The sequence below is a fragment of the Capsicum annuum genome, chromosome 10 (assembly GCF_002878395.1).
Source record: "Capsicum annuum cultivar UCD-10X-F1 chromosome 10, UCD10Xv1.1, whole genome shotgun sequence".
NCBI classification, from domain to species: Eukaryota; Viridiplantae; Streptophyta; class Magnoliopsida; order Solanales; family Solanaceae; genus Capsicum; species Capsicum annuum.
In genome coordinates this window covers 217,698,390-217,713,941 of record NC_061120.1, presented here as the reverse complement: position 1 = coordinate 217,713,941, position 15,552 = coordinate 217,698,390, and the positions used below count along the sequence as shown (strand labels likewise).

Below are 15,552 nucleotides of genomic sequence, written 5' to 3'. Positions count from 1 at the left end.
TAATACTAAAAACCATGAACAAGAAACTTCAGACACAAATAAAGAACGCTCTCCTATTGTTACCGATGCACTCTCACCCCTACCCCTCTACCCTAATCCGCGCCTTCCACACCTTCAATTAGAAATATCTTCCAATTAAAAGAAAAAGTTAAATTACTTAATTCACAATTTGAAAATCAAGTGAACTTTAACCAATCCAACATATAACAAGTGAAGATTATTTTGAACTAATTTTAAGGAGTTCTAGTAATTTAAGCATAATGAAATTAAGAATCGTAATTTTATTATAACATTTTACTCTTTTATTTTTCCTCTGAAACACATACATAGAGCAAGAATTAAGTGTTAATAATGAAAATTTATAATATAATTAGAGAGATTAAAGAGGAATTAGGAGGTTACCACGATGAGCTCGAGAGAAGAGAGATGGAGGAATGGATACTGAGTGAATGTTCTAGAAATGAGAAATGGCAAGTGCGATATTACGACACCGTTTGACTATTGTCAAACACAATTGTCCAAAAAAGAAAGAATCATCAAGAGATTAGCTACATTTATGGCTCGCCATAAAATACCAAAAATCGAATTGAAAAATTTAGTAATTGATATTCAATAATTTGATATTTGAGAGTACAACTTCAACATTTTGATATTCGGGATTAAGTTTGGTAGTATAAGATATTAATACCGTTTGGTATTCAGTATTTACCGATTATCGAATTTATGTGTTTGTGTGTCTAACTAACCCAATAGATAACAGTCGTCCCAAAGAATCTCTTAGACCTTCATAATATATTCATAAAAAGCAACAAGAAGAATACTAAATAGGATTTCTATTAAATATACTCTTTGAAGTTGTACATTTACACATCTCCAACTTTAATATGGTATTACCAAATATCGTACCAAACCAAAGTTTAATTTAGTATTACCGAACCAATGTTTATAAGTATGGTATGTAATATCTATGTTCAAATATCAATTACCGAATTACTAAATTCAAACTTTAAAAATATTGAACTGAATACCGAACGTCCACCCTACTAAATAAAGAAAGGAAGGCCATGGACTAGTGGTCAAAACATATCATAAACATTTCTCTCACTATAATTAGTCTCACTGAGATTGATTAAAAAGTAAAGATTGCATCAAATATGAATAGAGATTGCAAGCCATACCTTTTCAAGAAAACAATGAAACAATGCAATTAAAAGTCACGTGATGGTGTAAAAAGAAAATACACCGACGGTGCATCAAACTTAAAACTCATTCTCAAATGTGTTGACTACTGTTCTAAGTTAAAAAATTACAATAGGAAAGGCTGCAATTTCCTTCTTTACATTGGCCTCCATCTATGCCTTTGAAGTTCCTTTATGTTCCTTTTCGACATGTTCCACAAGGGACACTGGATCGCGAAAGCCTTTACTACATCTGGGGCAGACATCGACTGTCAAGTTCATGACACCGTTCTTTTCGTGGACTTTCTGCACGTGACTCACGAGAGCCGTGACTGAAGAAAACCTTAGACTGCATTGTGGGCATTGCTCAACTTGCCCGCTGGCTCTCCCACTATGGTTTGTAGCATTGCTGCTTTGGCCTCTTCCGCTGCCTAGTTTTGCCATTCCGGCTTCAGCTGCCTTGAAGAAGGTTGAGGTCCAACTAGAGGATGATGTGGCCGGAGCTTTCTTGGGCTCGGCTTGTCTACTGCCAGATCGGAAGTTCACAAACGGGAATGCTGATGATTCTGGTTTCTTACGTCCAGGACACTTGTGATCAGGTCCAAACCGATGCTTTAAACAATGATCGATGGTACACTCCCGGCATTTGATTATGTTTGAGAAAGTCAGGATCTCTCTGCAGCCAGGTACGGGACATTTTCTCTTCTTTGTGGCTTTTTCGTAGTTTGATGGATCACACTCGGTGTTCACATGTGATTCCCAAGTTATATTCGGGTCTTCATCAGGAATAAGGCGTACTCCTTTCGCACAGAGTGGGCAAACGACCACAGAAACATCATTCTTGTTCGCTGTTGGACAGTTGTGTCTATTGTAGCTCCGATGCTCTAGACAAAACACCTGCAAAGTTTTATAATTGCATTAAGCCCAGTTTTAGGTCACAAAGATGATTAAAGAAAACTAGAAAAGCAACAGTGTGTACATCACGGGTACTCGAGGATCAAAATACAGCAATTTGCAGCTACTTATCTCCAATTTAACTAACAAAGCAAAGAAGGCAAATAAAACATCCACTGATCAATAGAGCACCATGAAGAATAATTGCGTACGCACAAAACGAAAGAAACCTAAAGGAAATCCATATGCACACTGAGGAGACCAAATTTGATCCGTCCAGGGCTATGCGAACTTTATGTAATTTGGATCGCCCTAATTTTGTTCTGCTGTACAGAACATCATAAATGTGAACCACAAAAGAGAAGAAAGTAATAGATAAAAGGAGAGAATGAACACTTCTACAACAACATACACAATGTAATCCCGCAAGTCGGGTCTGGGGAGGGTAGAGTGCACACAAACCTTACCCCTACCTCATGGACATAGAGAGGCTGATTCCGGTAGACCCTCGGCTTAAAAGAACAGTAACGGCACGAAATTATGCAAAATCGAAAACAGTACACAAAACAGATTAGCACACTTTTGCAATGTCAAAACGCCATCATACGAAAAAGTAAGTCCATTTTAGATATGGTCAACTCGCAATTAGTTACCGAACAACTTTAAACGTGCTCACCTACAGCTACCACAAAACAAACCCTACAGATAAGTTTCCTTAAACTAATGCAACACAAAAAGGGTTACCAGAAGGAAAAGGGCTCAAACTTTCTACAAAGGTGCTATTCAGTAAATACAAAGATGAGAATAGAGCACAGGAAAAGCTCGTCAAAGCACATTCAAAATAATAAAGATACAATGGAGTTCTATCTCCGCAACACATTTCTAATCAGAATCCTGTTCATTTTTCACATCTCCAGCAAACAGCAAACTTACACACTGAAAAAACTATGAATAATTGAAAGGAAACTTAGTTGGAAACTAAAAACCAGATCATTGAAAATATCAAAACAAAGAAACAAGGACGAATTACTCTCAAGCAGCCAAGCTAAAATAAATGAACACCTGTACATCAACTTCTTAAGTGTAGCAGATTTATCGCTGCTCCTTCGGTGCTAGAGCCGGAGTAAGGCGAAGTAATAATACTCAAGATCATTTTCTCCCACTTGCTGAATTTTCAAATACATCATCAAGTTCAAAATTTTATGCTCGCATACCCCACAAAGAAAAAGGAACATACCAAAATCGGGTAAGAAAAATTTTCAAATGCAGCTTGCGACCAAAAAGATCTCGTCTTTGATTAGTGGATTCACTATAGTTCAATACTAAAATAGCTGGATTGAGCAATGTCAATCCTCTAAATCCTTTCCGCTCTATTCATCCCTTTCCTTTCCAGTTATCCAAAAATTTTCCTTTCAAGACAAACTAGAGATTCTTAAATCTCCCACTCATCCCTTACAGCTACTTACAAATCCACAGCCAAACTAGAAAGACACCAGCAAATACGGAATGCACCTAAAGTGAGTTCAACAATAACAAGTAAACATTAATCTCAACTAATTGGTCTCAGGTCTCATCTATACCGAAAAAGAATTCACCTTAGAATAATACTCAAGGTCATTTTCTCCCAATCACTGTATTCTCATAAACATCATCAAGATCTCTCCTTTGATTAATGAATCAACTATGCTTCAATATCAAAAATAGCAGGAATCAGCAAAATAAATCTAATCCTCTACAACCATTCAGCCTTTTCCAATTCCAAACTCCGAATCCCCTACAGTGACTTTAGATATCTTTATAGTCAAACTACAAAGACTCTAGAAAACACTATGTAACAGCCCAACTTAGGATAAGGAGTCCCACATCGGCAAAAACACAAGTGGTTATATATGTAAGCAAGTCTTACTCCCTAGTGAAGCATTTTAAAGCTGTGCGGGTCTAGGCCCGGAGCGAACAATATCACTAGCGGGTTGGGCCGTTATACACTAACAACAAAACCTTACCCCCTAACTTGGAGTCAGAGGAGGGTAGAGCGTACGCAACCCTTACCCCCTAGGCCCCTACCTCGGGAGGTAGAGAGATTGTTTCCGATACACCCTCAGCTTGAATAAAGCCAGCCAAACAATTTGGAAAAGGGCATACATATATGGGAGCAATAACAACAACAAAGAGAGCTCCAGCAAACACTGAATGCACCTAATGTGAGTATAACAACAACAACAACAAAACCTTAATTTCAACTAAATGGTCTCACTAAAACATAAAAGATTTCAACTTTAATCAAATACCTTAATTTCAACTAAATGGTCTCACTAAAACATAAAAGATTTCAACTTTAACCAAATACCAAATAACAAACAAGGCTTAAAACTAAAAATTGTTCAAAATAAACATAAATTTGCAAGAATACATAGCAAAAAGAAAGGGAGGAAAACCTGATGACAACAATCACAAGTAAATGGCAAGAAATCAATCTGCCTACATTCATCTACAAAGCAATGTTTTCCAAGATTTGGGAATTCTGGTGTACCCATTCAATCAACTTCTTCAAACAAAAATAAATTAGAAAAAGATAAATAAATCAAGAATTTGAAAGTATTTATTTAAAAAAAAATTATGCTAATATTTAATTAATAATTCCCTTGATTTTTTGAGAGGGAGAATTGGTAAATGGGTGTATTGGGTTTTTGCCTACACAAAAATCTTGGAATTGAGAATTAAGCAAAAGTTCAATGTTGGAGTTTTTACAAAGTCTCCTCATTAGGTAGGGGACTTAATTGTAATTTTCTAATTCTTGTTGGGTCTATTTTAATAATGCTTTCTTTACTAAACCAAATATATTTGGCTTTAGAGCCCGTCTGGATAAGCTGGAAAAAAAATGACTAAAAAAAAAAAATTCTTTAAAAGTGTTTTTGAAAGTGTTGAACTTATTTTTAAAATAAGTAGTTAAGTATTTGGATAAAAATGCTGAAACTGAAAAAAAGTTATTGATGTGCTTGAGAAATAATACTTTTAAATACTTTTTTTTAATTACAATGATTGAAATACTCTTATAGCTGTTAATAATATATAGAATTGATTATTATTAATTTTTATTACTAAAATAATTTAAATTAAAATTAATATATATTTTAATATTATATATATATATATATATATATTAGCATTATATATATATTAAATTATGCATTAGCAAATTTTGTGGAAAGAAAGTACCACCAAATTTTTCTAGCACGTGGTCAATATGCATTAGCATAACCAATAATTACTTTATTAAGGTGAAACCAATAACTAACTTTGACAAGCATAACAAAATCATAAAGGCAACAAGAGGACAATTTTGAAATAAGAAAAAATTATAAGGGTAAAAAAGTCATTTAATTGGTCAATGGGGGAATAGATTATAAGTTGAAAAAAAATAAACTCCCATTTGCAGTTTATTATTTTTAGCTTAAAAGGGCCAAAAACAACTTTTTTTAAGCGAATTTGAAATTTGTCAAACACCTTTTTAAGCTAAAAAGAGATTATAATCTATTTTGACCAAATTATAATCTCTTCCAAACGGGCACTTAGAGAATTAAGAATGTACTCTTCCTTAGTTTTAAAAAAAATGACTTACTTTTTTTGTTATCCGTTAAAAAAAAATAATTCTTTCTTTTTTTATAATATTTTACTTTCAACTTTTCACGTAGCATGTTTGAGACCACAAGATTTAAGGGTATTTTGATACATTTGACATAACTTTAATTTAAGACTATAAAATTTAAAAGTCTTCTTTATTTTCTTAAATTTCGTGTCAAGTCAAAAAAGATCTTTCTTTTTCAGACGAAGTGAGTGTTAACTAGTACTCCCTTTGTCTAATATTAGTTTGTATAGTTTTTTATTTACACGCTTCATAAGAAATCATCAATTAGATTTATAATTTTACTAATTTACGTTTATCAATTACTTTGAAAAAAAAAAATACTTTTTGAAACTTACAGAGACTTTCAAAAATATCAATTATATGGTTAAAATGAGAAAAAACTTATTAATTTTGTATTAATTTAATAAATAAACAAGTAATTTAGAAAAACTATTTGTTACAAATAAAGTGAACAGTTAAAATGGGATGAAGAAAGTAGTATGACTTTTTAGTTTGTGCTACTAAATGACTTACACTATTTTATTTTATTTTTAAAAGTCTCTTAACAATTACCGAGTATCACTTATTTTAAGTAAAGATAAAAGATAATTTAGTCAAACAACTTGATAATTTTACTAAGGCTTCATTTTTTATTTTTTTTAAGATTCAGACGTCTGAATCTGAATGTAGAATGATTAAGATGTTGTTTCTAGATTTGAAAACTGAATGATTAAGACTATTTGTTTTTCAACATCTGAATGTGCAAAAAATTTTAGATGCATATATAATAAAATAAAAAATACAATTCAAGTTAAAAATTAATTATATATCAGAAAAGTATGTAATTTAATGCAACAAAATTATTACGGAGTATTTGATTGAAAAAAATTGTATATTTATGTTTGTTAGTGATAGTGGAGATGATTTATAATGGTGGTTGCGGTGATAAAGATTGATGTTAGTGATTAGTAATGTTGGTGGTGATAGTTGTGGTGGTTGGTATTGTGGTGACTGTTGTGACAGTGGCGGTTAATAGTTGTGGTGGTGGTTGTGATGTGACGTTACTTGATGTTAGTAGTTGGAGGTGTTGATTGTGATAGCTGAAAAATGAATGCATCATGGTTGACGATGTGATGGTGCTAGTTGGAGATGTTGTTAGTTGTGATGGTGGAGATAGTTGTTAGTAGAAATAAATTATAGCGATAGTAGTGGTTGAAGTGGTGGTAGAGGTGGCGTTACTAGTGACAATGGTGATGGCGATCGAAGAATGTGTGGAGGTTGTGATGTATTAGTGATAGTTAGCAGTGGTGCTAGTTGTGATAGATGAGCTGGTCGGTAGTAAAGATTGACGAGTAGTGGTTGATGATGGTGGTGTTGTTGACGGCGGTGGTGGCGGTGAATATAATTATATCAGAATAATAGAGGTAGTAGGTGTGGTAGCGGTTGATAATAATGGTTGGTAGCGATATTTGTTGTCGATGGTGGTGGTGGGTAGTGATGATTATGAATAGAGTGACAGTGAATATTATCCAACACCAGAATTCCTCTTCAAACCTATCAAGACTTGATTCTAGATTTGAATGATTAAGACCTATTCAGACCTATTAAGAGCTAAAATCTTAATAAAAAAACAAATGTACTTAATGGTCTGAAGTCTGAACCATTCAGATTCATACCTCCATTAAGTGCAAATAAATAAGCCTTAAAAATATTAAAATAATTCGAGTTATTTCCATGAATAGTCACTCATGTTTTAGAAATTGCCTCCAAATATTACTTTTGTTATATTTAAGATAAAAATATCACTCAACTATACTTATTTTGTTAATTAGACATAGTTAGCTCTTCAAATCTATTTATTCAAACTTATGTCTAATAAAGTAAGAAAAATGTATATAACGTGAAAATTTTTTAGAGATTATACAAAATAATTTTTAGGTAATTTAATTTCCTATAAAAAAATTTACCAAGAAAATCGATGATAAACCTACGATCTTTTTTGTTGTCAAACAAAGTTTGATGAGAAAAAAATTAATATGTATTATTACCTACAATTTTTATTTTGGACGTAGATTACTTGTAATTCTTATGCAAGATAATTTTTGATAAAAATATAGTGAAAGGATGAATTTTTTCTTACAGATTTTTCGCAAGTAATTGCCCATAAATAAATCAAGTAAATCCGTAAGATAAGACATAAAATTTGGGAAAAAAAATATTATTATTTTTAATTTAGTTTCTTCACTTTTTTTCATGATTATTATATTTATATATTTTTTAATTATACAATTAAATTTCAATTTATATCCTTACCTCATTTTAAATTCGTGAAAAATAAACAATAATTAATTGAGTAATATTTCAAAGATCCATTTGTAATAGTACTAAAAAAGGAATCATTTTATTTTTCTTAAAAACTTCAATTTGTTTCAAGACTAAATAATTTTTCTTTTCTTCAAAAAAGTGGATTTTATTCTTTTATTTGCACATAAATAACAAACTTAACATCTAAAATATGAAATCTATCATTTTTATTTCTTTTACATTTTAAGAATCTTTAGTATATAAAATAAATGGCAAAAAAATTAAATGAGTATAAATTCGTATATGTATTTGAGTATTAAAATTTTTATTAAGTGGTGAAATAAATAAGTAAATAAAGGAAACTTTTATTTTTGTCCTATTTAAGAAATTTAATAGTTCCTATTTATTTTTGTTTTGAATTAGTTTTTTAAAAGTCAGTATTCGAAGCCAATTTTGACACTGTGATGTTGACACCCAATTAAATTAGGAAGAGTTGGATGATATTTTTGTCCTAAATGAAACAAAAGTGATATTTGAAGGCAATTTACCAAACATGAATGATCATTCAGGGAATTTACTCAAATAATTCATATGGACCAGAGTGAGTAATAGGACTCTATCTATAATCTATAATTATAGCTAATACAAATCAAATAATCAAATAATATGATTAAGTTGTCACAAGAGTAATACATATGCAATACTATATTATCCATGAAAAATATATGCTGTATATATAGACACAATCATTATTGCAAAAAAGAAGCTATCAAATAATTAATGATATTTTATAAGTCATGAGAAATATCAAAAGGATATTATTTATTATATATACAACCATAGATTATTTTGCATGTACAAAGAATACTATGATCATATTAAAACTCCTACATACAATATCCTTTATTTATTCTATTGTATTATTATGTAAATATACACCTAGTATACAAATCCCCTAAGAGAATATTATTTTTTTATTTAATACCAATATCAATATACCCTATTTAAGAATTAATATAATTCAAAAGCCAATCTTGAAAACTTTCTTCTGCAGGACAATATGGTGAAACATGTTGAGTATAACTGAATTGGACATTTTTGCAAATAGCCTTTGAAGTTCCATTTTCCCCTACCAAATTTACATTCTCCATTGTAATTCCTTCACATGGAAAATTCTTGCTACAATCAAATTTAATTGCCACATCTGTTGCACTTGTGCCTTTGATGTTTTGATACACCACATTTTTCACTTTAACTGCTGAATTTTGGAAAAAAAAAAAAAAGATTTAACTTCAGTACACCGACGATATAAGCAGAGGAAGAATCAAGATTTAAATGTTATGATTTCTAAATTTTAGAATAAAAACATTGTATGTTAGTAATTTCTAAATTGATGTTTTGATACACCACATTTTTCACTTGAACTGTTGAATTCTGAAAAGAAAAAAAGTTTAATTTCAGTATACTGACGGTGTAAGCAGAGGCAGAATTAAGATTTAAATGTTAGGATTTCTAAATTTTAGAATAAAAACATCGTATGTTAGTAATTTCTAAATTGATGTTTTGATTCACCACATTTTTCACCTAAACTGCTGAATTTGGGTGAAAAAGAAGAATTTTAACTTTAGTATACTAACGGCGTAGGCACAGGAAGAATCAAGATTTAAACTTTATGATCTTTAAAACTAAGAATAAAAACATCATAGGTTATTAATTAAGTTTTGAATTTTAGGTTTCACACATTTGATTAAGTGGATAAGCTAAGCTATTAAATTCTTTCAAATTTGTACGTAATCTTTTAGCTCCACCTCTAAGCATAGTTTAAGTTATGTACAATTGATAAGCCATTGGATTCTGTCGAATATGTACGTAGTCTTTTGGCTCCACCTCAGAGCGTAGTTTAACTTCTGTACGACTGATAATTTATTACACTATTAGGTTAAGCGATCGATTTACAATAGTAGGTGATATGTAACTATTTATGTCTAGCATAATGACATGTACCAAGTAAATTCTTCCTTAATTAGTTACCTGATCTTTACATGGATCATTTTGATCACAATAATTTTGGTCTATAATTATGGGATTCTCCACTCCTTCCATATCAATATGCTGAAATTTAATGTTGCTAGCACTTCCAGATCCTCCCTGCATAATTAAACCATATTATATAACGTAATGACGAACATATGAATGATCAAATTTCTAATGGTGGACAAAATTAGATATTTTCACATCGTACGAGTCAAAATTTGAACATTTTTCCAATATAATAAAGAAAGTTAATCATAAGTATAAGCCATAAGGCGAATTCAAATTTGGTCGAAGTTTAATAATACGGATATTAAACACCGAACGAAAAATACCTGCCAAGTCTTGATCCTAAGTCCATTTGTGGTACCATAAAATTTGGCTCCATATACATTAATATCAGACACATGAGCTTCTGAATTTCCAGATCCTAAGCTTCCAATACTAACAAAATCAACCATGCAAAAATTTAAAAATAATTTTAATTTTTTTTTTTAAAAAAGGAGATAAGTGCAAAATTACACAAAAGATTATAGATACCAAAAGAATATTTCATCAATAATTATTGTTGTTTTATTAGATTATAGAAAAATGTTATGTTAATTAAACGTGCTAGGATACTAACTTATAAAAAAAAGTTCAAATATATAATACACTTGAGCACACATCTCAATTGTTGGAGATTAATGTGCTAACTAATTAATCATTAAGACAAAAATAAAAATTTTACCAAAAAAATCAAGGGATTAAAAGTAATATTATCCCATTTAAGAAATAGATAAATGATAGTATATAATTTCTTAAATAGTACCTTATACCATGACCTGGACCACAAGTAATATCTGTGGCATGCACCTTTTGGGATCCACTAGTAATTGAAATACAATCATCACCTATCCAACAAATTAAAAATATCATTCAAGTTGGTAAATTTAATTAATTAGTTCATTAAATAAAAAATACTCATTTCTTTGTAAATTTGTAAAAGAAAATAAAAAGTGAAAAGTTCAAAACACACATAAAGTATCCCGATCTTTTGAGATTCATATTTGAAGTATCACATGCGTGAGTTTAATTTCCAATCTGAACTATCAACAGCTGGTTAGCAATGAGATGCATCGGTTGCTAATTAGTTGGTGATCACTTCCCACACAAACTATCACCAACTAGTTTCACATCTGAACTATCGGCAACTAGTTTCATATCTGAACTATCAGATACGTCAGTTGCTAACTAGTTAATGATAGTTCAGATAGGAAACTCACACACATGATAAATCGGATATGAAGCTCAAAAAATCAGGACACTTTAAGTGCATTTTTGACGATTAACTAAAAAAGATATTAAATAAATAAACCTGTTCCAATAGTAGCGCTAGATATTTGAATATTATGAGTATTTGCTACATGGATTCCATCAGTATTTGGGCTATTTTCTGGAGAATTGATCATCAAATTTGAAGCTTCAACATTAGTGCATGTCTCAAATGATACATGAATTTGTTGTGCATTTTTAATCTTGAGGTTCTTCACTTTCAACTTGTTGCAATTGTAGAAAGTTAAGGCCTGTGGAATAAACAATTTTAGTCTTAATATATAACTAGAAAGTTGATAAATAATTCATCGTTCCATCCTAAATCAAAGGTCTCGATAGTTCAGAGGCATAAAGCTAGAGTTTCATTATACGAGTTCGACAAAATCTAGTAACTTTAGTTAAAACTGTTTAGGAAATAGGAAAACATACTTAATCTAAGAAAAACTGTCAAGGGCGGCTCAACAAATTTGATGGCCTAAAGCCAACTCTTAATAAAAAGTTTCAGATATATTCAATAAAATTAGCTTTTGTGTGCATCTTGTGTGGTGTATGTGCATATCGTGCTACGTACGTGTATCTTATGTGCATTTTGTGCGTCATACGTGCATTTTATTGCCAGTTAGTAAAAATATTTTAGAATCACATAGATATTATCGTTAAAATTTGTGTGTGATATACTACCATTGTGAACTATCTTCTAACTTAAAAATTGGGGCTCCAAAAAAGTTGGGGCCCCCAGCCATTGCTTTAGCGGCTTTACGGAATAGCCAGCCCTAAAAACTGCTTTGAAGCATGAAAAATTAATTTTCCTTAAAGAGATATTGCTCGTATAATAATTTCTTTGAAGAAACAACAAAACCCATATTTATACCTGATTAAGCCCTAACGATATATATTTGTATTAATTAAGAGATCGATCTACTGATATATATTAATAATATATTCAGAACTCAGTAAGTTGTTTTCTCTAAAATCAAGAATCCATAAGTTCAAAATTTTATATCCGCCTCCAGTTTGAGTCATGAGGATCAAATAATCAATAATATAGGGGATGTTTCTCTATTTAATGAGCCTTATACTACATTAATTCAAACTAATCAAGATCCAAAATACGTATCGAGTAAGTCAGAGTGAAAAAAAAAATTAATAATTCAACTACTTATATATATATATATATATATGTATGTATATATAACATATATAAAATCAAATGAACGTACCGTGGGTGTATCCTTGCATGGCTACATAGAAAAAAAAAAAAAGTAATTAACAATCAGTACTAGGCAACTAATTAATTATATAGAAAAAATACTAGATATTGCTTGAATTCTCTAAAAAAAATGTGATGCAATACGTTATTTTGAAAGATCTGACACATGCAGTCGATTACATTTTGAATTGGAGCAACATAGCCTAAAACTAAGAAAAATTAATATGATATTACCAGATTTTTGTTGATTTTGCAAGAATTTTGCCACCATATATTTCCATTTCCATTGATAGTTCCCCCTCCTCCAACAACTAAATTTTCAACATTTTCAAAAAGAATCCAATGCCTTCTATCATTGTTGTAGTCTGACATATTATCAGATGCTTCTAAGGTTCCAAAAATCTGCATAATAATTTCAACAAAAAAAAACGAAGGATTAAAGACTCAATTTTGTACTAAAGACTCTTACTATTATTATTGATACTGTTATTTCTTTTAACTTAAATTATTTTTACTAGTTCTAATGTCATTACTTTCTTTCTTTATATTTTCATCATAGTTTTGACTCTTGCATTTCTTTCAAACTTATTCTAAAAAAAATATTTTTTTTTTCTTGAGCCGAGAGTCTATCGGTAACAATATCTTTACCCCCACAAAGGCAATGGTGGAACCAGAATTTCACAAAGGAAATTATAGAAGCCAAAGAAATTTCAACATTTGTTATGTGTACATAAAAATAATTTTAACTATGTATAAACAATGTGATTTTTTTCCTCGACCTACCTGGCTCCGCCCATGCACAAGGTAGGGATTCTAAGAATTGCATACACCTTACCTTTCCTAAGTTTCCCTTATTATGTGACTATACTGGATATATTGTTGTTGTAGTCATCGTACTAAAGCCCTTTTTTTTAAAAAAAAAATGTAAGTAATAATAAGTATAAGTAACCAATATTCAAACCTGCATTGAAATGAAAGATTTGCATGGACCTAAAAAATGGATATTTTTGAGAAGATAATTCTTGTTTTGTTGAACCACAAAGTTCACAGGTGTGTTAGATGAACATGCATCTTGCCATGCTTGCTTAAATGCCTGTAATAAGATCATTGCACACGATAAGCAACACTAGCAAATGTACATGCAACAGTAGTAAGTTCAACTTCCAAGAAATTTCACACATGTAGTATGTGTTGGATAACGCCAACATCTTGTTTATGACAAAGCCCACAAGGGTGCTGGGATGGTCCTGGTCAGAGTCATGATCGAGTATATGGCATTTACTTGGTAGGCTTAGTTAAGAAATAAAATTTATGCCAAACATATAAGGCCAACGTCTTGCTTATGGCAAAGCCCACGCACAAGGGAGCTGGGATGGTCCTGGTCAGAGTCATGATCGAGTATTATGGCATTTGCCTGGTGGGCTTAGTTAAGAAATATGCCAAACATGTAACGCCAGCATTTTTCTTATGGCAAAGCCCACAAGGGAGATGGGATGGTCCTGATCGGAGTCATGATTGAGTATTATGGCGTTTGCTTGGTGGGCTTAGTTAAGAAATAAATTTTATGTTCTTGCTATTAGCTATACCTTTGGACATGATGATAAACGTTTGATTCTAACAATGTGTTTGATATAATGAATAGAGAAAAATAATATTATTCTGGTAATTATTTTTTATGAAAAATATTTTTCAAGAAAATGTTTTCTGATACTTTATCGATCGGTTGAAGAATATCTTTTGAAAAATAAAATTATTCATGTGGAAATGAATAATGATATTATATTAGCAAAATAGAGAAATTTTTGATGAAAATTTCTAATCACTAAATTAAACATCAACAATAATGTCTAATTCTTAATTATAGAAAGTAACACAATTTTTTCATCTCCAATAAATACTCCAATATTGAAAATACTTACCTTAGTATCATCTGTATTTCCATCACCCTTAGCTCCAAAGCTACTAACATCAATCAATTTAACCTTATTTTCAACCATCTTAATATTATTGAAATAATGACTTATTTCATTTTGAATATTATTTCCTTCAATAAATGATTCCAAATAAGAAGGGTAAGCTTGACAGTCATGGCCAAATTCTTCAAGATTATTACTTCTACAAGTTGAAATTGATAGAACAAAAAGAATAATGAGAAGAATAATCTTTTGGATAGACATGATATTATATATTGTTATAATATGGTATGGTTTTAAAAAATTTCTATTGTAAAAGAATTGTGACAAAGAATGTTATGGAGGAAAGTATGGAAAATATTTTGTGAATGATGAGAGGGTATGAAAGTGATATAACAAAATGTTTGGCTATTTATAGATTTTAGAGGGTTTGAATTTATTATAGATAATTATGGCTATAGTTGTAATATTTTAAATTTGGATGAGAGAGATTTAGACGAAAGAGTTTCTTTGACATTCTGCCAATTTCTATTGGCTCTCGTCTTAAATTATTTATCGTATTTTTCTTTTTCACGTTCATTAAAAAAATATGATTTGGAGGTAGGATCTATCTATTTACCTTCATTTATGTATTAAGATTGTTATCTATTTTAATTTCATTAAATAGGGACGGACCTACGCGTTTTTTTGTGGTGCTTCAACACCCATTAAATTTGACACAAATAAAGTATAATTATATAAAAAATTGTATAATAGTCAAAAAGCATCAGGAAGCCAATAAGATAACTGAGTGCTTTGATTTTAATTCAAGGGTCCTTTCTATGCCATCAAATCAGCCTAAAATTTGTGTGTGAGTTTCCATCTACAAAATTTTATTGACTTTTTTTGTTTTTTCATATATTTACGAGATCTACGATAGTAGGTAGAGATTCTCGAAAACTCCCACCCGAAACTGTAGATCCGACCCTGGGCAGAATCTTTAAATTTTGATCATCAATATGTGTTCGAATCTCTCGGAGACACCCATAATCCCAAAATTCTGAATTTGTCACTATCATTAAATATTTAATGTAGTGATGATAT

The 15,552-nt window shown here is 30.7% G+C and overlaps 2 protein-coding genes across 4 annotated transcripts; both read right to left on the bottom strand.

Annotated features, from left to right (window-relative positions):
* Positions 1 to 1,179: 1,179 nt before the first annotated feature.
* Positions 1,180 to 4,821, bottom strand: LOC107843831 (zinc finger AN1 and C2H2 domain-containing stress-associated protein 11). Its single transcript, XM_016688233.2, has 2 exons — positions 4,508 to 4,821; positions 1,180 to 2,075 (listed from the first exon to the last, which is right to left on the bottom strand). The coding sequence occupies exons 1-2, from the start codon at positions 4,604 to 4,606 to the stop codon at positions 1,353 to 1,355; spliced, it is 822 nt and encodes a 273-aa protein (XP_016543719.1). The 5' UTR covers positions 4,607 to 4,821; the 3' UTR covers positions 1,180 to 1,352.
* A 3,985-nt stretch (positions 4,822 to 8,806) lies between these two features.
* On the bottom strand, positions 8,807 to 14,848 carry LOC107843830 (polygalacturonase-2). 3 transcript variants are annotated; one of them, XM_016688228.2, is made up of 9 exons: positions 14,476 to 14,848; positions 13,518 to 13,649; positions 12,791 to 12,958; positions 12,567 to 12,587; positions 11,390 to 11,597; positions 10,844 to 10,925; positions 10,368 to 10,476; positions 10,033 to 10,149; positions 8,807 to 9,266 (listed from the first exon to the last, which is right to left on the bottom strand). In XM_016688228.2, exons 1-9 carry the CDS (start codon positions 14,731 to 14,733, stop codon positions 9,006 to 9,008), a joined length of 1,356 nt encoding a protein of 451 aa, XP_016543714.1. In that variant the 5' UTR covers positions 14,734 to 14,848; the 3' UTR covers positions 8,807 to 9,005. The 3 variants fall into 3 exon arrangements, with proteins under 3 accessions (XP_016543714.1, XP_016543716.1, XP_016543717.1); XM_016688230.2 differs by having other exon boundaries at positions 8,807 to 9,259; XM_016688231.2 differs by having other exon boundaries at positions 8,807 to 9,256.
* Between the last annotated feature and the right edge of the window lie 704 nt (positions 14,849 to 15,552).

Bases quoted from the DNA above. Each gene is read 5' to 3' on its own strand.
- LOC107843830 (XM_016688228.2), bottom strand. From the start codon at position 14,733: ATGTCTATCCAAAAGATTATTCTTCTCATTATTCTTTTTGTTCTATCA. The intron at 11,598-12,566 runs GTACGTTCATTT...TTTATTCCACAG, and splicing joins CATGCAAGGATACACCCACG to GCCTTAACTTTCTACAATTG. The intron at 10,926-11,389 runs GTTTATTTATTT...TTTGTTGGATAG, and splicing joins TAGCGCTACTATTGGAACAG to GTGATGATTGTATTTCAATT.
- LOC107843831 (XM_016688233.2), bottom strand. From the start codon at position 4,606: ATGGGTACACCAGAATTCCCAAATCTTGGAAAACATTGCTTTGTAGAT. The intron at 2,076-4,507 runs GTTTTCCTCCCT...AAAACTTTGCAG, and splicing joins CTTGTGATTGTTGTCATCAG to GTGTTTTGTCTAGAGCATCG.